The sequence below is a fragment of the Egretta garzetta genome, unplaced genomic scaffold (assembly GCF_000687185.1).
Source record: "Egretta garzetta isolate BGI_Z169 unplaced genomic scaffold, ASM68718v1 scaffold593, whole genome shotgun sequence".
In the NCBI taxonomy this organism is placed as follows: Eukaryota; Metazoa; Chordata; class Aves; order Pelecaniformes; family Ardeidae; genus Egretta; species Egretta garzetta.
In genome coordinates this window covers 955,760-977,601 of record NW_009259106.1, presented here as the reverse complement: position 1 = coordinate 977,601, position 21,842 = coordinate 955,760, and the positions used below count along the sequence as shown (strand labels likewise).

General features: G+C 36.4%; 1 protein-coding gene across 1 annotated transcript in view; it reads left to right on the top strand.

Moving 5' to 3' along the window:
• Positions 1–21,842, top strand: part of SH3RF1 (SH3 domain containing ring finger 1) — an 89,047-nt gene that overhangs the window by 32,356 nt on the left and 34,849 nt on the right. Inside the window, exons 2-3 of the mRNA XM_009635322.2 lie at positions 15,658–15,933; positions 17,289–17,384. Coding sequence (XP_009633617.1) covers positions 15,658–15,933; positions 17,289–17,384 — 372 coding nt within the window. The remainder of the gene's footprint in view (positions 1–15,657; positions 15,934–17,288; positions 17,385–21,842) is intronic.

The window sequence follows — 21,842 nt, the reverse complement described above, 5'->3', positions numbered from 1 at the left end:
TTCCTTTAGGCAATGTAATAAATTTGCAACATATTTTGTCTGATGCATGACTGATAAATGAAAGTGCCCTGATGTGTACCATGAGAGACTTTTCTTGGGGTTCCCAAAAAACTGTAAATATAAAATGAAGACACATGCTTTAAAAATTATTTTAGTTTTGTTCTATACAGACCTTATATATTCTTAATTTTTTTAACATTATCAAGAATTTATGATAGGTAACCAACATACTATTAAAAAGAATTCTTCTGTTTCTTTGTATTTTATTTGGTATGTCAGAAAACAAGAGCTGTAGTAGCCTTGCTTTTGCATCTTAAGCTGTGTTTAGATAGAAAATCCATGGCTGCTTTTTTTGCATTTAGATTTCCTCCTCAGTCTGCAAAGTTTGCGAGTTGAATCCAGGGAACTGAAAAAAGTAGTTTCATGTGGAAAGTCTTACAATTTTAGTAAATAAGGATCCCTGTTATGATCATTATCACAGAAGGGTATTCCTTTGGCCTTTCCTTCCTAAATTATATAAAGACTGTTAAGGGATCCAGAGAAAATTTCAGTCAAGTCTATTAATAGGGAAGATTTGAGTTGCCTGTAGAGGAGACAAAGCATGCTTTGAAAGGTACGTGGCGGTATGTGGTTTTCTTGTCTCTTTCTTGTACTCCAGGTCTCATAAATAATGTTACAGACTACTTAGTCTTTGTTACCAGCAACTTAAAGTATTCAGGATGGCAGGGGGAGGAGAGCTTCCAAACTCATGTTTAAAGAAAAGAAGAAAGTCAAGTTTGGAGTTAACTTCAATTTAACTTTTAGGTTTTGAAACTGCAGCATTAACTTTGTGGCCTTTTTTTTGTAGCTAGAAGAGTTTTACATTTCTTTGTGAATACATCAGCGTATACATTTAAGTAACTGTAAAGCCTAGAGTTTTGAAGTAAATACTAAAAAATCAGAAGACTGAAAGTCAGAGAAACTGGAATAATGTGACTGAATTATGGAAGCATGTGAAAATTGGCACAAGTGTAATTATTCATATGCCAGTTCTGCGCAAATATTGCAGAGATGCAGAATTTGTGCTCATGTGACTTGATCCTTCTTTGATACTGAGGAGATCTTACATTGGTGCAGTGCAGCGACATTAATGGTAACATTAATGTAGCCATTCTGATTTGGCAAAGTCCAGATTTCAAAATACCTTCCCAGAGTTTGCTTCCGATGTAGAGAATACTGGAAATATATTTCTTTAACTGGAGTTACCTACAGATAGCTGTGAACAACAGCTTGCTGTATTGGAAGGATTTTTAATGCAATTAGGAATAGACCTTCGCAGGCGCTCTGTATTTATTCTTACAGTCTGGCTTCTGTCTCGTCTAGGACTTGTAACTGATACAGATGAAATAGGATCAGAACTTTGTACTTGAGAAAAGTTAATCTATTGGGAAACATGAGAAGACCTTAAACAGTATTGGAAGGAAGAAAAGAGCAAAGAGGGATTATGTGTAATTAGATGTCAACTCTTTAAAAACATTTTTTTTAAAAAGCTTAAAAAAGAGAATAATTATTTACTCCTTAAACACTTAATGTAATATAAAGGAAGAAGTGTCTCAAACTGAAATTCTTTAGTACAGTAGTCTTATTCTGAAGATCTTATGCAGCTTGTATTAACATAATAGTTTCTAAAAATACAGATAATTATTTTACTTTACAGAATGTATTGAAACATGTAAAATATGATCAAAGTATAATTTCCTAGTCCAGGAATTCAGTCATTATGGGCTGTCAGAATGAATTTCAAGACAAATTATTGGTTTCTTAGAAAAATAGTGAATTATGTTCAGCAACCCCTGATGTATACGTTTGGTGATTCAAAAGGGCTACTTTCCTAAAGCTGAAAAACCCCCACAAATTTAGCAAAAACAGTGTCATATAGCAAGTGGCGGAAAGAAGGAATAGCAATTCATACAAATCACAGCTTTACGTTATCAGAAGAGTGATGGTAAATAATAGGCTACAGTTACTGTGCGTTACACAACTACTTTAAGAAGCATCTAAATCTTTGTAGCATAGTAAACCAGTGGAAGCCTCCTAATGGAAGGGATAAATTGTTCATCTGTCAATGTTTTCAGTTTAAGACTTGGTGCCTTTCTGGCAAAAGTGATTTTCTGCATCACAGGCTTAATGGGCTCTTTAGAAACAACCTTAAATGCAGGCTTTCAGGCAGTGCAGAGACAGACTTACAAGCCAGCTCTGTTGAAGGCAGCAAATTTTGGACAGAATGTGTCATGGTATACATCAGTATTTCTATATTATACTTTCCAAAACTGTGTCTGAGGTCACATCAAATCCTAAACCTCAGCCATCCTACGAAGAGAGAACAGAGTTGAGTGAATAAAGAGGAAAAATTGGAATGTCAACAAAACTTGACAGGAAGGACAGTTAGGAGAAATGTGGGAGGTTTGTTGCTTACAAGATAATTTGTTTCACTTTGAGCTAAAGTCAGTGGGTTGAAGAGTATTTACCTTGCAAGAAGGTTGAATGCATGTGACAATGGCATGTACATTGACCTCATGTCAGCGCTGTTGTACCATGTGTAAGTTTTGTACCTACATGAATTCATGGCTTTTTATTCAGGACAGTATTTCTGCGTCAGCACCAATTCACACAAATGTGCTGAGCAGAACAATTACAAAGCTGAGGGCCGTGTTAATGCAGTTGCAATTCACAGGGGTTCTACTATTGTGTTTCTTTTAAGAGTAGATGATCAGTTTGATTCTATAGAAATAAGGTACAATCTTATACAAGAGCTGAGAAAAACCAACTCCATTAGCGATAGACTTTAAGGTGCAAGCTGTCCTAGCAAGGTGACAAAAAGTGGTGGAGTTTCAGTTTGAGTTTCCTGCTCGAGGAGTTGTCTTCCATCAGGCCTTGCTGGAGTCTGAATCAGAGAGCGCTGAAGCAGGACAATTGAATTCTGCTTTCCAAATATATCTCAACCAGTTTAGTAGCATGAATAGTTAAGAGAGAGAATTAAAGAGTCGTCAGCCTTTCATTGTCTTATCTGATTCTTAACTCTTGGCTCCAAAGCAGTGCTTTCCCATAATAATGCATTACGATTGAACCACGTAATTAAAATACTTTTTATCTAAATGAGAAAGTTGTACTTCTTGTAAGTTGCTCTTGAGAATTTATTTGTGGAACATAATTATTCTGTGCATTCCCTGTTAATGTAAGTAGATGGTTATTAATTTGCTTACTATGGAGTCTCAAAGGCAGGAGGTCCTTATGCAGTAGGAGCTTACAGGCTCCTTAAAGTTTTAGAAGTTAAAATTGCTCAAAAAGTACATGGTCTCAGTCCTGTGGAAGAGCTTACTGTCTCCTGCAAAAGAGTTTCTGATATCTAGCCCCTTTGTGTCGTTAGTGATTTTATCTGAGCAGTTTTACTATCCTTTGGAGGCAGGTTTTGGAAAAAAATCTGTCTGGATATCATGGAACTTTCATGGAAAAAACTGGAGTGAGAACTGTTTTAATTATTTCAACGAAAATGTTGGAGATCATGGCATGTACCACATTTTACAACCAGAGGACTAACAACTTCTTTAGATTGGGAAAACTTTGGCTGTATCTCTATTAGCAGGTAGTCTGCAGTGGGAATGGATCCACAGAAGAAAAATGGTGGGTGCTGAGGACTTGATGGCCGCAGCCTCTATTTTTTCAGAGGTAATACTTTGAGTGGACTCTACTCTGATTCCAGGGAATATTGGAACAGTAAATCACTGTTGGAGCACATCTTCCATTCTAGTTTCATCAAAAAGTAGTGCAGTTCAAATATTTTAAGACTGCTGCAAAATGAAAAAAATTATGTACAAGAATATACTACTTATTAAACTTTGTCATACATATAGCTACTTAAGATCATTATATAGAAGCATATATTTTCATTTATGGCATGAACACAGAAATGAAAACTATGAATGAAAACAGCTAATAGTATAAACTATAAGTAATTCCCCTTTGTCGGGGAACGAAAATGGTAATTTTCATTGAACTGGATCAAAGAATGGATTGTTTCTTTTGTGTTTATATCATAGACAAATGGAAAAAATTCTCTTCCTTAAATTTTCCAAGTACTTGAGAGTAAATAAAAAAACCAAAACCAGGCTAGTATAAGCTTGTTTTTCATAGATACAGAGACTGGAAATTGTGGTACAAGTCCAAGAGATACTTTGTAGCCATTTTGTAAAACAACATCTAAACTTCTCATAACATTTGGGGAGGTGGAGGTCTTTTAGGAAAACGCATATGACAACAGGACAGAATTGCTATTAAATTGTTGTTTGAAGTAGAAAGGATGTGTATTTTGAAATAGAGGACTACTTTCAAGAAGCAGCTTTCTGCATATAATACTCAAAGCTTACCGTTTTGAGGCAGTGTCTACCAAGTACAAAAAAGATGGGGGAAGATTTCCCAGTGAAATAATCTGTGAACAGAGAGAAGTAATCTGTGTTATGACAGCATAGTCATGATCAACTTGTTACTTTCAAGTTTCCTCTTCTTTCTGCGGTGAACACAAATGCAGTTGCTGAAAGACCCTTCATTTCAGTAGTTGAAACGCTTCTACTTTCTGTGGCATGAAGAAATCTGTTTGGTTTGTTGTAATCAACTAATAATATGATGTCAACAGTGCAAGTGAACTAGAGGAGCAGAACTGCTGTAAGCAACGCAGATGCAGACTGACTAGACCTCCCTGGACCTAAGTTCTGGTAGTTTTTCTGTGGTAAAATACTGAGAGGTGAACGGGTTATCCTTTCGGTCTAAGCCTCTTATTGCCTAGCGTTTCTAACCCCTGTTTACCTGTCACGCTTAAAAACAAAACAAACTTCTTGGATAAACAACTGGTTTTGAAAGCAAAATGGAAAATCCTTTCCTGTCTGTCCTGAAATATCTATTTCTACTTTGTGTGTACTTCGTATGCAACTCTCCCTGCCTCTGATGGTGGAATTACAATAAGGAGAGGTTTTGCTGTATTTGAGCTGCTAGTTTTTGTAAAGTAAGCACTCCTGTACAGTGAAGGACAGTCTAGAGCTGGGCAGCTGAGGAGAAAACTTGGGCAATATTTGCTGGATTAACTGAGTTTGACACCTTGCTTAAGTATCTGAGCTCCCAGCTAAAACCAGTGGCAAGTCTTAATGGATAAGGGGCTAATTAACATGAACAGGTAGAATGTGGTTTTCTGCAGTACTGTACAGAGAGGTAGTCACATACTGCTCGAAATTTGTTTGCTGGTTAAGGAGCAGAGTAATGTTCGGCCCCAGGAGAGCCAATTAATCTTCAGGGTCAGGGGCAGCCAGAGGTGGGGGGTGGTGGGGTGGGCTTGCAGGAAGGCTGGGCCGGCCAAGTGAGGTGGAAGTGGGGATGGATGACGCTGGAAGAATTTGGAAACACTGAGCATGTAGGAATGGGATTAAGAAATGCAAAGCTCAGGCAGAACAGAGGCCAGGGAGGTTATGGAGGCTGGTAGAAAGGGCTTGTAAAGGTACAAGTGACAGCAGAGGGGAGTGTGATGCAAGGTATGGCTAGGAAATGTCTATGTACCAATTCAGACCCAATAAACTCAAGACTTGTGGATTGGTTTTGTTTTCTATGCTAATACTTTTACACTAAAATGTATTCATTTGAGCAATATGAAATGTGAAGCATAGTACTCTCTGTAGGGATTATGGGTTCAAGCCTGTCCTAGCAGTACTGCGCTGAGCAGATACTCATTTGCACCAGGCTGTTTGTCTACTTTTACAGTCTGGCTGAAATAACCAGGAAGTGCAAACTCCAGTTTGTCACTGCACAAGATATAAATGTTAATGGAGCATTCTCCTGGCTCACTCTCCTCTTTTGTTATAGTAAAGAGCATACAGGTACATTTATCTTGGGGGGGTAGGGGGGAGGCGGAAAGTGTAATTTCAGCTAGGATTAGTTGCCCTTTCGAAAGACTGACCAGCCTCTTCAAGTAGAGTACCATAAAAATGTTTTTGGAAAAAAATATCTATTCTAGGAAGCTTTGAGGCATGAAAAAAATTAAAGGATAAGTAAAAATAAATAGCAAACGGAGTTTGTCATTTAGTCTGTGCATGCAGTGGATATATATTTGTGTATGCTACAGTGACAGCCAAAATTAACACCTTTTCTTTTCCACGATAGGCAAGGGGCTGTTTGAAGTCAGGATTATTAAAGGAGTTAAATTGATTCCAAAAGAATTTCATGAGAGTGAGGGGGTTTCAGGAGGAGGAGGACATGGTACCAGTCCCAAATCAAGCTTGGTGAAAGTCCGTCCAGATCCTGGAACAAGAGTTTGCAGGGAATACCTGAGAAGGATGTATGATGGTGGTGTTTCGTTCATCCAGAAGGTTGGACAAGCACCTGAACATTTACAAAATAGTGGAAGTGATGGAAAATAAACCTGAAAACACTTTCTCTGCAGGTAGTGGAATGTCAGATGCTAGCTCAGATTTTTAAAATCAGATTCAGATAGGAGAGCTGTGTATGGTTACTATCTTTTTTAATATTGACAGGGTCGTTTTAATTTTAGACCTTGCACTGCTTTGGTGGGGAATACATTAGCACTTGATCATCATGGAAAGTGAAGCATGCTCAGATAAAAAGTCACGTCTGTCAACCTGGATAGGTTTTCATCAAAAAATGCAGCAACTTCTTCATTTGCAACTCTGTGTTTTCCCATTGCTCAATTTTTGGCAGCAAAGTATTTGAGAGATTAAAGGAATGTTTCTTCACTCTAATCTCACCAAGAGTAGTCTTACCAAGTCACTCCCTTGTTCAGAGTCATTTGCTGGCTTTGCTCCTGTATCATGTTCAAACTCCTCACCTTCAAAGCACAGTAAGAGTTTGCTCTTGGCAATCTCATTTCTCATTTATTCTTTCAATCTGTCTTCTCACCTGGAATTCCCTCTCCTTTTCTTGGTGCAACAAGTAAACATATTCATTTTCACATTGCAATGAGAGACGCTTGTTTACATTCATTTTCAGAGTGTAAAAACCTTTAGAACAAAACAGAGCATTACTCTGAAATTTTTACATTGTTGATAAACCCTCTGGAGCTTTTGGTACTTGTGTTAAAATACCAGTTCCCTGAAGTAGGGACAGGGCCTCCCGTGTTCCAGTGCTTCATTGATAAACCAAATGTTCCAATCTTCTGCACTAAATAGATTAACTTTTTTTTAAAGTGAGCAAACAGAATGTGTTTTGTAAAGTGATTTGTAAAGTAGTGTTACAAAGTGCAGATTTGTGAGAGACTTTTAAATGTGGTCAGTAAGAGATCTACTTTTCCAATATTGATGGCTTATATTTAATGCAAAAATGAAAGAGAAGATGTGTATTCTGATTAGCCATGTTAAGACTGGTAGATGACATTTCTATTTGTTTCTTACCACTACTCCAACATAGCACAAACTAGTGGTACCATGTTAATAATGGAATCTTTTCTAGGTGTTAGCAGTACCCTATGGGGTTATGTTGAATCCCTTTCATTTCTTCCTAATGCAGTGAGGTTTTGTGTTAATATATTTTTATTTTTTTTTAAAAAGGGGGGGAGATGTTTTTAGCATTGCAAGATGGTTCCTTTCTCTGAGATTGCTGTTGACTGTGTCCGTATGTCTTTGTTAACTACTACATGGGCTGCAGAAATTCTCATCAGCTGTCATGTATAGTATGGCTGCCATACAGACTATATAGATTACAGCAAGATGTTACTTTGTGAATGTTTTGTTGAATTAACTTTTTTTTTTCTTTCTGGTGATTGATAAAAGTTGTTTTGAGGTTAGATGGTGGTTCAGTTAGTGGGACAGATTTCAAATTATAACAGTTGCAGTTATTGATGCTTTTTATTTGTTTATGGAAGGATATACAGAGGTCTGTGGCATCTCTAACTGCCTCCCACTAAGCCAATGGAAAAGAAGAGTGTATACTGAGCTTACCTGTTTAAGTGATTGCATTTGACAGGGAGAGTATATTCCGAATAACTGTATTAGCAGGATAACTATGAATTTAAGCAGCAGCAAAAGGATGCCAAAGATGTGTAGTTTCCAGTTTATGTGGAAACTAAAATGAAGAGTGAAAAGAGAAGGCTACACAATAGCCAGGTAAGAATGAATTTAAGGAAAGAATTTAACACTCAGCTGTGGTCTGTATTTTGGTAGTTTTCAGAGGGGTGTTTTTTGCCTCTTCTGTAGTAACTGTTTTGTGATTTTATGTTCATATAACAAACAAGCAAAAAAACAAAGTGATATTTAAGAATCTGTCTTGGCACAGGGAAGTTGTCACACTTCTTGCTGTAACAGATTTTGGATGGGGAGCAAATAGTTACGATAGGTTGGTATAACAGCTTGTAAAAGCAGATCTATAAAGGAAATCATTGCTTTTGGAAAGAACTATTTTATATAAACATCTTAGCTCTACATAGTACACACTTTAAAGTTTCGTTTAGATTCTTAGAAGGATCTGCTTTTTTTCAAAGCAAAATGGTTTTGTGTAGTAAACAATCAAAATGTTTTTAAAGAGTCAGAATGAAATTGTTTGATAAGCTTTGGCTTTCCTTTTCAAAATCAGTGGGAATACAGACCCAAATTCTCTTCTGCATCTTGAAAGTTACCTTCTCAGGTTTGTGTGCAGAACAGTTTCCTCACACTTCCCCCCCCCACGTAGAAAGAAACATTCTTTAACCTATCAAGTGCATACAGTTAAAATACCTGGGGACATGCAGTGTGCAATATATAATCCTTTTCTCCTCTCTCCTTTTTCCTACTTTTTACTTGTTTGGTTATTTTGAGAGCTTAGTTTAGTGGGAAGTGTTCAAAATTTTCTTTACTTAGCAAGCCTCGGAAAAGTAAGTAGTTGAGAACTTTGCATTTCAGATAGGCAAAGGAAAGAAAGCAGCATTCTGAAGACACTAATTTTTTCATTTGAAAAAAAAGTTTTCAAAAACACAGGTATTGCACAGAAAGGACTGGGCTAAGTGCCTTTGGAAAGCTTTGTAAATGTCCCTTTCTAACCTTCCATATTATTAGTCTGATTGCTTAGGCCTTAAGGCAACATTTTTGAATGCCTTTCATTCTCCCGTAGTCCAGCTTTTAATTTCAAAACAACTTTGTGGGAGAGAGTTGCTCATACTTACATTAAACAACCTTATATTTATTTCTTGACATCAGACAAGAAAGAAATGCCAAAATGTTTTCTTCTAAAAGCTGTTAGACAAAGGAAGCAAAAAGGATTTTCATAAACTGGCTACTTTAAGTAGGTCATTGATAGTTTGCCTCAAAAGAACACATAATTGTTTGCATGAGCAGCGAAGCTACCCCTCTATTACAAAATACAGGGTTTCTCTGAGCCTGTGCTGTGAAGTTCTTCTGCAAGTTACCAAGAGTAAAGTTAACTGATAAAGTCCTCAAAAGAGTCAGGCAAAGGGCTCTAGGAGTGCTTGGCGTTTCAACCTGCGTTAGGTGGCTGAAACCTGGAAATTAATGAAGAGTGATATGTTCTGATATGTCACACACTATTACATCTAGAGCTAGTAGTGGTGTTAATTATCATGTATAAGCATTAGAGAAAATCTGCCATCTTGTGTAACAGTTGGCTAGCAGCAGAGAAGGTTTGCAGGTCTACTAAATAAATTTTAACTTGATGGTCAAATTAAATAATCTGTAAAAATATAATCCCCTTTCTTCATTTATCAAGAACTTAACATTTTTACTGATTGCAGTTGTTCAGCTTTTCCAAAAGCATAACAAATACGTTGGCTTGATTGTGGTTTTTATCCTACATCCTATTTTTTTCCTAAAGTAATCTTTCTTCAAAATGATCATTGTTATGTAGGTCACGGTTAAGTTACACACAGATGGGTTTCAAACCTGGTCTCTTTAATCAGGGTAGCCTGGCTAGCTAGTTTCCTCGCAATGCTCAACATGTCCTACTTCTAATAAAATAAAAACCATACCAAGCTGCAACTATCCATATTTGAACATGGCATTTCGGAACAACTACAAATTTTTTACTCTTTAGAGTCCAATGTTTGGCTATTTTGTGTGTGCTGAAAAAAATGAGATTTAGTACAACTGTATAATTAGAAACTATTAGAAATTAATATACTTACCAACAGTAACATTATTCTCTTCCTTAATCTCATGAACTGTTATGTAAAAATACTACTTCACTGTATTTAGTAGAGCAATAGTAATTCATATCAGATGATACCAAAGGTTTGGTTTCGTGGTTATTACAGCATACAGGCAACTTGATACAGCCTCCTGCCATAAAAATGTCTTAAATTTTTATCATTCAGATAGCAGGAATCTCCAAGGTGCTTTAACTAGAAATAATTTTGTTTGCACTGATAACCTCTGTAGGCTCCCAAGATAGTTCTGATGGTAGAAGTACGTACAGTTGATTCCACTAACAATTTAGTGTCAGATACAGATTAATAACGCTTGAGTTAGCCTTTCTTTGAGCAAATCTGACCTCATTTGTATTGTTCCTTAGATGAGAAAAATAAACACGGGGAGCCAGCTTTTAACATTCTTCTTGGATTATGGAGACACTTTGTGTTCTGGAACTCAAAAAGGAGTGGGGAGACTTGGTTTCAAATGTTCTCGCCACTAGGTTGGTGTGTTCTGCAAAACTGGGTACTTAATTTGTTCAGGTGAAAGGAGTATACCTATAGCTTAACATAGGGAGCATGTTTCCTTCCTTTAGAAGGAAATCCTACTAAAGGAAACACATCTTTTAATATAAGCAGTTTGAGAAGGTCTTCTGTGAAGTATTCTTATAAGCTCTGTGTCTCAAAATACTGGAAAATTTAAATGCAGGTACAGAAAGAACAAAGGAAGCTGAAACAAAGAAAATGGAACTAGACGGATCAGATGGCTTTACATTAAGACTTGAAAACAGATATTGGAGCCAGCAAGATGAAAGACACAGTTCAGAATGGGGTGCTCTTGCGTGTAGGACTGGACAGGTTGGTAAAGGCCAAAGAAGGCAAGAAATCAAAAATACACATTAAAAAAAGTAATGAAAAGGAAGCATTTGAAAGATTTGAGTCAAGAAGGCAACAACACGAAAGAGAATGGACTAGAAGATTACAAGAAGCAGTATTGTCATTCAAAAGGCTTGAATGGCTGGGAGTCTGAAGAGGAAATCTCAGGTATAGCTGCACCTACCGGAGAATGTACACGTAAGGAATTCACTCAACCCAAATCTGCCTTGTAAACAAGTTGGCTGCAGCATATTAACAAGCTGCTTTCCTTATATAAAGGCAACTTTTATTGGCAACCAAGTATGTCTCACAATATTGATTCTTTGGGGGGAAAAACGTTAGACTGATAAAAGCACCTCTGTAGCACTAGACTTACTATACTTGCAGTGTGATTAGTGATTTTTCATAATAGTTTCTCATCTTGTCCTGGTTATTAATGAGACTGTTGGTTTGATTTAAGAACTGCATGGAAAGAAGAGAGAAAGATAGATGAAGAAAAATCATTCTGCTGTCTTTATTTGTAAGAAAATTGCAAATAGCTGATGATTATTAGAGATCCTCTTATAGCATGGATCAAAATGATAGTAATTTCTAGTTTTTAGATTTTCTGTAAAGAAAGTCAGAAGTTATTTGGAAAAGCTAGGTGCAAAAACTGCTGCTGAGGTGTCCGAGCAGGTCAGTTTTTTTGGAGGCTGATAGCGCTTTGGTTGTGCACGTAGACGGTTTCAGAAATCTTTTTTGTTTGTCCTACTTCTGTAAAAAGAAGACTTCCTGGCCTCTTGAAGCCACTTGGTGTCTGAGAACCTCAAACAGGTGAAAATGGCATAGATATTCCAGGTGAATTCACCTGGTTTGCAGGGAAGCCCAGGCCACATCCCAGTCTCACAGCCTGAGAACAGGGAATGCCTTGCTTGCTTGGAAAAGTGACAACCAGCAGCACCGCAGCCGGGGAGGCTTGGAGATGCAGATGACCCAGTATCTGTTCCATTCATTTCCTTGGGAGGGGATTTACTATTTTTGCTACTTTAGCTTATGCTGGTTCTCCAAATGCAGTAAGTTATACAATGAACACTGTTTTATGCCAGTGTAAGCATATTTACATTTGGGCTTCTGCCACAGAAACTTCTTTTTAAAAGGAAATCAGATCTCATGTTTCTGTGCAGGCCTAAGTTTCTCTTGGCTCATTAAAAATACATACAGTTGCATATCGTCTGTTTAAAAAAAATAAGAGTAAAGTTCAGAATAAGGTGACTAAAGACAAAGTATAAATCCAAAGAAGAAAATTGTAAGCGAATTCTGTAGGTTTCCAAAGCAAATTATCTGGGTTGGGAGAAGAAATCTGAGGGACCCTAGCCTCATATATATGAATGCATATGTATTTTTTCATATTCTTGTTAAGCCCTTTGTTTTGATGTCAGCATATATTATTATTTTATTTTCTTTAAAGGAATCTGGCATGTGAAATGAATGTATATACATGCTTTAGCTAAAAATGAATTTAAACAGTTTGTGTATCGGCAGTAGCATTAGAAGTTCAAATGTTTTTGCATAGGGATCGAGGAAATAATTCTAAGAAACCTATTTTGTGTGGAGTCTTTCTGGGTTTTATATTGTAATTTCCTAAAGTGGTTTTTATCTGGGTTTTTGGTGTTTTGTTTTGGTTTTTTTCTTGCTTTCTCTAAGAGCTGGCAGGGTAAATCGCAGCTGTAAACCTAAGGGTAGGCTGCAAAGTTTTTCTTCCAAAGCCTTCCTTTCATGTTTAGCCAAGTGAGAGACACGGAATGAAATGTAAACTCCAGCTCAGTGTATCCTCATGGCCTTCTCTCCTGGTGAACAGCCAGAGGGGCAGAAGGGGGGCCGAAGCCGCCCAAGGCTGCTAACTGCAGTGGGCCAGAAGGCAGCGGCCGTGAGCCGCGGCTCCCAGGCTGCTCGGAGGAGGAGGAATATGAAGGTGGTGCTGGAGGGCCGTTCCTACCGTACCCCTGAGAACGACGCTCCCCATCGCACCCGCTCCTTCTGACTCCATCCTCCCCCTGGGGCAGAAGGAAAAGGCATTCGCTTTACTTCCCTTCTGAGTTGTTTAACTGTTTCACTTTAATCCCTGGCAGTCTGACTGAGAACTAAGCGTGTGTTTTGTTGAACTTTGTTCTGTTTGAAATTATGGACTGGAACCATGTTCATTTAACGTGGGAAACAAGCTTTGCAGAAACTCAACCTATGTAGTGGGAAAGGAACTTCCTATAAAATATAAACAGATGTTTGTACATTTGAGTGAAGGTTTGTTTGTGGAAGGCTTTGTGATAAGTTACATAAACGCAGTATTGAGTTCTAACAATGAAATGATGACTAATTGATGAGTTTGGTCGCTTCGGCATGATCTGCTGTGCTGGCACTCCTGGTTTGTTTTGGGTTTGTTTGGTTTTAAATTTTTTTTTTTCCGACTGTATTTTATACACACAGCTAATCTTCAAGTTCTTCCTGTGTATGGGGACTTAGAAAGCTTTCTCCTGGGACAACGGGGTGATTCCTGGGAGAACTCCAGCTATTCTCTCCAGTGCAAGAGAGATGCATATGTCTTGTAGTAGCCATAATTGCCTGGGCCCCTTTTTCTACCAAGTAATTCTTTGGCTTGTAATCACTGAACAGCTGTAATTTTTTTTTGTTTGTTTGTTATTGGGATGGAAATGGATGAGCAAGGAGTGTTTCTTCTGCTGTGTAGAGCTGTTTCTTTTTGCTTCCAGCTTGCCTTCTTCCCCCCAGTTCTCTTTCTGCACTTGTCCTTAACTACATCTACACTGACTGCTTCCTTTGTTCTGTTTACTCTGCAGAGAGCACATAGGACTAAAAAATACATAACATACAGTATCTTTTAATTCTCCTATTGTGGCCATGAATTTCCCCTTCAATCAGTCAGGGCCCACAAATTCTCAAGTTGATGTCTTAGTCTTTTTCCCTATCCAGGTTTATACAGCATATGCCAGTGGTGTTTACATGCTGCACTGATTATTTGTTTTTGCACCGATTATACAGTTTACATGCTGACAGTTAAGTGTGATCATGAAGAAAAATATTGTTTGCTTCAGTCTGAAGATCAGCAGTCTTTGTGAACAATTGCATGGATCCTGCTAATATAATAGTTTTAGTACCCATCCCAGATGCAGTAGAATGAACTGTGATTTCTCCTGTATTCATATGTAAATCATACTCATCTGTACCTACGTATATACATACAGGTTTCCTTTGACTGGTATAGAAAGAAAATTACTAAACAAGCTAATCTTTAAGATACTATTTATCCATTCATGAAACTATTAATCTGTTTATAAAATCATACACAAAAATTAAAGATGTCCAAACAAATTGGATTATACTGAAAGACAAAATTTTAAGTGTCAAATGTGAAATAAATTATCAAGCACTCTGTCTCCTGACCAGTAATTCCCTCTGGGAATTGCCATGCATTGTTTGTGTACCTCTTGAGATACTCCAAGTGCAACTCCAATTTACAATCTGAGCTGGTAGAAGGCCTGCGAGGAGAGAGGTACCATGGGGTAGATGTTGTGAATAATACTGCCAATGTTAAATTTCATTAAAAATTTGTCTTTTCCATAAGGGATAGCATTAAAGATGTGAAATACTGTGCTCCGATTGACTATAAATGCTGTCTTTGAAGAAAGACTGTCTTAGTAATGCAGGTTACTGCTGTTTGTATCATTAAGGGGGTGAGCTCGGTATTGAAAGGTGGAGAGAAAAGAGAGTTTTGAAGGCAGTAGCCCTGATACTAGAGTTGCAGTTTATGGCTCACTCTTGCAAAATCTGGAGGCACAGACTGAGCAACTAAAAAATAACACCTGCAATGTGTATAAGGGAAGATGATGACACAGTATTACAGTGTAATCCTTCTGACTTGCATTCAAGAGCAGCATCAATGATCTATAGTTTTCAGATATTATGGAGGAATCAAGTGAAGAAAACCCAAAGATACGCACCTTCAAGAGATTTTTTTTTTTTCCCCAGTAATTATTTTTTGACTTTTTTTTAAATAAATAATTAAATCTAAATGGTTGTTCCAGGATGAAATATCTCACCTTTATTAAAGTGAGACTTGTTTTTCAAGCTGGAAAACACCTCCTTTATGTCCTCATCCTTAGAGTCCTGTGTCTGTGAAATAAATAAGGTGGGGAAAATAATGAGAAAGTCAGGTAGAAATGCCTTAAAGGTCTTATAGCAAATTTGTTATTCTAGTGCTGTATTTTCTTGCAGCGTTTTTCTGTCAGATCTCTCAAGCGGTCAGGATACTTTCCAGTTTGTTTGGGATTCTTTTTAATGTTTAAGCTTAGTGAATTAGTACATGAGGGTTAAAATATTAAGGTTTTTTTCCTCTCATGTGTCTAGCAATGTTGTAGCATTACTGAAAATCATAATGAAATTTAGGGGGATGTTAAGACTATATAGAACTGAAGATTTTCCTATAAGTTTGGGTAAAAAAATAATTGCAATAAAATAATGTTACTGTGTATAATTTTACTTTTCAATTTTATAGAGCTTCATTCATCGTCTCCCAAGGAACGTAACATAAATTGTACTTAGTAATACTCATCTAATTCAAACAATTATTTTTTTTTCTTCTTCTTTAGGGTGTACCTCAGTTACCATGTGCCAAAGCATTGTATAACTACGAGGGAAAAGAACCTGGCGATCTTAAATTCAGTAAAGGAGATATCATCATTTTGCGTCGACAGGTGGATGAAAATTGGTATCATGGAGAAGTGAATGGCATCCATGGCTTTTTTCCTACCAATTTTGTTCAGATTATTAAACCTTTACCTCAACCTCCGCCGCAGTGCAAAGCACTTTATGACTTTGAAGTAAAAGACAAGGAAGCAGATAAAGACTGTTTACCATTTGCAAAGGTAAAAACAGAATAAAATTATTATTTTCCTTAGATAATTTCATTCACTTGGGTAAGAAATAATAAGACTGTTTTGTAGTCTTGTCTGCATTTTTTTAATGGAGCTGCACAAATATGAAAAAGGCAAGTAATTCTACAGGTATTTCTCCTATGTTGATTAGGTTTGCCTTCCTTCTCTTCCTAAATTACATGTAATTTTTCTGAGGTTTTATTTTTAAGAATGCAATTTTTCATAATTGCAGTAGTAATGTTCTTAATTTATAAGAAATAATCTGTTATGAATTAAACGTGTTCCGTCTTCTAAAGAAACGCTTATTTTAAATTGTTGAAGTTGATACTATTTTCAGCTTTGCATTTAGTATGCAACTTTTTTAGGATCTAGATACTAGACACAAAGTACCACTAAACTTTTGTTATTCTATAATATTACTAATTGCCTTTTGGAAAATACAATGTTTCTTCTTATATTGTTTCTGTTGTAATTAATTTTCTGTCTTGCAAGGTATGTAATGATACAGAGTTTTGACAGAAATCAGAGATGTTCATTTTTTCAGTTTCTGATTCTTTAGTTTATCAAATTGCACAAAAATGTTGCAAGGTCAAACGTGAGCTAATCACTTTTCTACCCCTACCTATTTAAAATGAAAAGGATGGCTGAAATTCTAAAAAGGAAAGGTACTAATGTGGACAGACAATGGTTATTACAGCACAGAACAGCAATACTGCTGAGGATGATTGGCATGAGCTTGCATATTTTGATTAACTTGTTGGCAAACTGGCTTTTTTTTTTTTTTTTTAAATCTGCAGTCTTGCTTGAGTAAACATATATGTTCGTAAATATTTTAACTTGCATATGAAACAATTATGTATCTCAGTATAAGCGAGAGCAATGTTTAATGAGCATGTAAATCCTTTTTTTTAAAGTAACATTCTCAAAACCACGTCTAATCCAAATGCCTGATGTAGATGTGAAAGAAATCATATCACTTACCAGTGTTCTTAAGTACTTAAGTAGAAAAGCAACATCTAGGGAAGATTAGGTAATGAGTCAGTTGAGAAGGAAAAAGATTGCGGTTCTGTTGATTAATGCCAAGGACTTAGAAGGAGGCTGATGAATATCATGGACTGAACGTGGCAGGATGTCTGGCACTAAGGACCGAAGTCAGATAGCTGAGATTAGCTGTGGACAGTTAGCTGAACTCTGACAAAATAGGAAACGGAATGGCTGGAACAGAGTGTGTTCTCTGCGATTCTTGTCCATGTACTGCCTTCTTTGATTACCCATGTGTTATGGAGGGAAATTAAATTAAAAGCTTAATTAGGGTTGGGAGACATAATCACTGCATGTTCACACAGGATGATGTTCTGACTGTAATTCGCCGCGTGGATGAAAACTGGGCAGAAGGAATGCTGGCTGACAAGATAGGAATATTTCCAATATCGTATGTTGAGGTGAGTATAAAGTCGGGCCCTCAGTGAGGTTGTGCCCACTGTATATTTCATTTTCTAAAAGGAAAAATAATCATTACTGGTGATGATTCTAAAATAACATGAGAGAGAAATAGTCTTAGACCTAAAATAATCGAAGATCTGTGTGCTTAGTTTGGGAAAGTTAATTACCTCAGCATTCGAACCAGTGATACTTAATTCACTATCAGCAAGTCAGAGAAATAGCAAGCTTTGCACTCTCCCTAATACCTGCCTCTCAAAACCGAAATAGCACAGATAGAAAGTCAGAGAATATAGGCTGTTGTTAAGGAGGTAAAGCATTGACTTTTACATCCAAAAGATCCTTATATAAAACTTTCTGTATCTTCCTGCATTTCTCATATGTGATATGACAATTTACAGTGATAGGTAGCAGTTGAGAAAGTTTCCTCTGCCTTTTAAGGTTTAAGAGTTGAAAGCTGTATCTTCTATATAGAAGGACATAGGTGATTAAGAATAGGGTGTACAGCTGCAACAATGATTATTAAAATTTGCATTACGGAAAGATACAAAGGTTTGGAATAGTGTTTGTCGTCTTCCGATAGGTATGCTATGGTTACCTGGTAAGATACACTTCTCCTACTGAAGAGATTCTATTTAAATAAGAGGCAGAATGATGAAAGGAAAAAGTATTTTCATATTAGCTGTGGGATGAGAAATATGTACCTCAGGTGACAGAAGAAGAAGAAAAGTGTAATCGTACTAAGAATAAGTCAGGTTTTACTAATTCAATTTCTGAATGCCCTGATAAGATGAGAACTTCTTAAAAATATGACTGTTCAACGAACACAGAATTTTTTTTTAAAGCAAAAATATGTATATTCATTTTTTACAGATTAATGTAAGGATCTGTATATCTGGGGATAGAAATTTTCACATTACTGAAAAAAAAACAACAAAACCAAAATTGTTTCAACCTGCTTAGTGCAATTCTGGCTTCAGCTTAAGAAGTGTTTAAAAGCCAGTTTAAGAAGTTCTTGCCCCTGGCTACTCATTCCTAGCTTCTTGCAATTAACTGCCCCTTCAGTTCAGCCAGTAAAGTATTTGTGTTACTTTTTAAAACTATATCACTTAATTTAGCCAAGTTAGAAAAAGTCCTTTCCTAGGACTGCCACTTGGGTTAACTCCACAAAAGTTTGCAAAGTGGAGATATACTCCTGAACAAAATTATGTTAAAAATTATACTCAGTCACAAAATGTTTTTCACTGTTGATGTTTTCAGACAAACTCCATCAACTAAGAAAATGTTTCTTCAATTAACACTTTTAGAACAGGCGCGAGCACTTGTGTGGACACTCACAAATCCCCACTAAAATGATATGGGAAATTTAGAACAATAAATAATACCCAAAGGGATACTTCAGATCAGATAGGTGGTTTTTTTTCAGTATATACTAAACTGAAACACATGCTGTGGTGAAGAGCAGGGAGGTATGCAGAGAATTATCAATTTGAATTTTGAAATACTGGTTTTCTGAGATTATATAACTGTTGTTCTGGAAAATAAGCAGACAGTTGATACAAACAAGTGTATCAGCCATTGTTACGTATGTTATTGTTAAAGACACTGAAGATAAGAAGTAATTTATATTTTTGAGGTATTTTTTAATATGGTATTTTTAGTTATATTTCCTAATCCTGTAATCATTGCACGTTTCTGTCATAATGACAGATACATGCCTTGTGTGTGTTAGTCCAAATCTTTTTAATTTTTTAAAAATGTGAATTAGCATCTGTATTTACTGGAGACTTTCTGAAGTTGTTAACTTTAAAGAGTGTCATCTGTGATGACTATTCTGTAGTAGAGGTCTGATACTTGTGATGTTTCTTGTATGATGAGGTCACAGAATAAACTTTAGGTATGTTGAAGTCCATGAAAAAGTCTGATTATACTTGAGGACAACTTTTTACCTGGAGGAACATTTTATGCTTCAGTGATTGCTAGTCTGCTCTATTTTTCTGTATCACTTTCACTTACTGAATTTGTGGTAATAATAAAAGCTAAGACTGAAAACATTTTGAGAGGAATTTTAATGGTGATGCCATTAAAAGTATACTTTGTTAAGTGATGCCATTAAAAGTATAGTTTGTTAACCGAGTCACAAAACATTATGTCTTTCTTTGTAAACACATAGCACTATGAAATAATTACTTCTATCTGCAAATGAAAAATAAATAATGCAAAACATTGCAAACAATTAAATTCTATTTTCTAAGAAGTGAGTACAGTTCTGGGTACAACATACGTTTCTTAGAAAGATCTCAAATTTGACATTTTGATGTGGTTTAACACTCAGTAAGCACACTCCAAATCTAAAAAGTATTTAAATTTTTGCAAGTTATTCAGCGCTCACAGAGAACAACTAGAAAAGTACAAACACCCAGAATAGAAAAAGAAAAATCAGGGAAAAGGAATCAGTTTTCAATCGAAATGTCAGTAGAAAATAATGACAAACTTTTGTTTTCCCAAATTAACCTGAACAACTGTGAAACACCTTTTTATTAATTCAGCTCCTCTAGCTTTTTATAAACAATCTTATGGAAATGTAGAGAAGAAAAAAAACTCCCAAATGATCTAAAATGTTCACTGTAGTACAATTTTAAGTTCATTGTCATTTTGTACTACTGTATCCATCAGTTAACATGACATTTTAATCAATGAGGACTTAAGATTTTATGTACCTAGTGTGCCAGGTTGGCATTTTTTTATTAGCATCTCCTCCTGTACCAAACAGGAATGTTTCAAATCATATTTATGTTTTATTGTATCTATGTATTTTAGACTGGATTTTAGGCTGGATTTCTAGCATGGTCTTTTTACGTTGTATTTACTATGCTAAACTTTGTCTACCACTGTTAAATGATGTGATCTGATTTGAAGTGCTTAGAAAAAAAAATCAGACTTCTGTAACAATGCTAACTTAGAAGAATAAGTAAAACCTTTTATGGGAACTTTCCTCTACTTTTTGACTGTTTTGCCTGCCCGGACCTTAAAAGTGAATGTCATATATTACGCCTGGAAACAGAGATTGTTAATTTTGAGTAGAAAATTATAGTCTAATCCCCGTAGATATGAATGTGATAACCTCAGTGTTGTCATTCCTATGACAACCTCCCAGCATCATAGCTTTGATTCATTTCCTTAACAAAAACTGCAATACAGAACTATTTGTTTAAAAAATTAATCTAAACTTTGCTCATGATTATGATCTGTTCAAGATTTGCGAAATTATTCTTCCACTGGTTTGGACAAAAGATATTTGTTCTGAAACTTTAATTTCAAAGCTGAATTTAGGTTTCTAAGGTATCACCTATCCTCCACAACGATGCTTAGCAGAAATAATAACGTCAAATAAGGACAACGTTTACCTTAGTTCCACTTAACACTTTACTCATTTGTTTCCAAATATATGTGAAAGTGAAATGTTATATAGAAATTGGAATTTGACTAATAATTGACTAAAAATAGTGTTGGTAATGTGGAAAAATGACTCCTTGATGTATGGTGATGTAGTAAAATTGCATAAATGAAAATTCTGGATGAACATGAATAGAAAGATCATTTGAGGAGGATGATGGTGATTTCACTTAATTTCAGAAAGTGATGATATTTAAATTCTAACTACCTATGTGTGAGTGAAGAAAACCTGAATTCATTTGTAAAATAAGTACCGTAAAGCACAACTGTAAGAGACCTTGAAACAGGTCTTGCGTGGGAGTCTGCTTGATAATTTCTCCAGGCGGCTACAAGCAGGCAGAAACCTGACTGCTAGCCTCGACCCCTACCGCAGCACTGGGCCATGGCTCAGCCGGCTGCTTCTGTCTTGCCCCATTTAGAAAGTTGTTCTGTTTCCTTGGTTTTACTGGGAAGGGGAATTGGATTTCAGGCTACCTGGTACAGCAAGAATTTTGTTGAATGGAAAAATGCATGTGAATATAAAAGTAAAGAAGCTTCGGTTCAAATGCATCTGTTCAGGAAAACAACTGATGTAGAAAATGTGAGCATAGGTACAGGGGTACTTGTTGCAGAAAGGAATGCTGTATTGAAACACTTCATAGCGTGAGTGGGATGCATTCCCATGGTGACCTTGAATGGTTTCTAGCCATTTCACTGGAGAATGCACATGAGTTCTTGATTTCTCTTCTTAAGGAAGAAGTAAACTGCATCCTGCCAAACATTCTGCAACTGCTGCTGTCCTCAGGTTGCTTCTAAGAAAAGACTGGTAATCGATTCACTTCCATGTTTAGGTTCATGCTTTCATGTGCTTTCTCCTCTACGTAAGAAAGCTCAGTATGTTTCTTATATTTGATTCAGTCTTGAATCATCCTGATGGGCGAGCCTTAACTTTGCTCTGATAAGTCATTCACTGTACAGAAGTAATCAGATTCTGCAGGCATTAGTAGCTTCAGGAGGTAAACAAA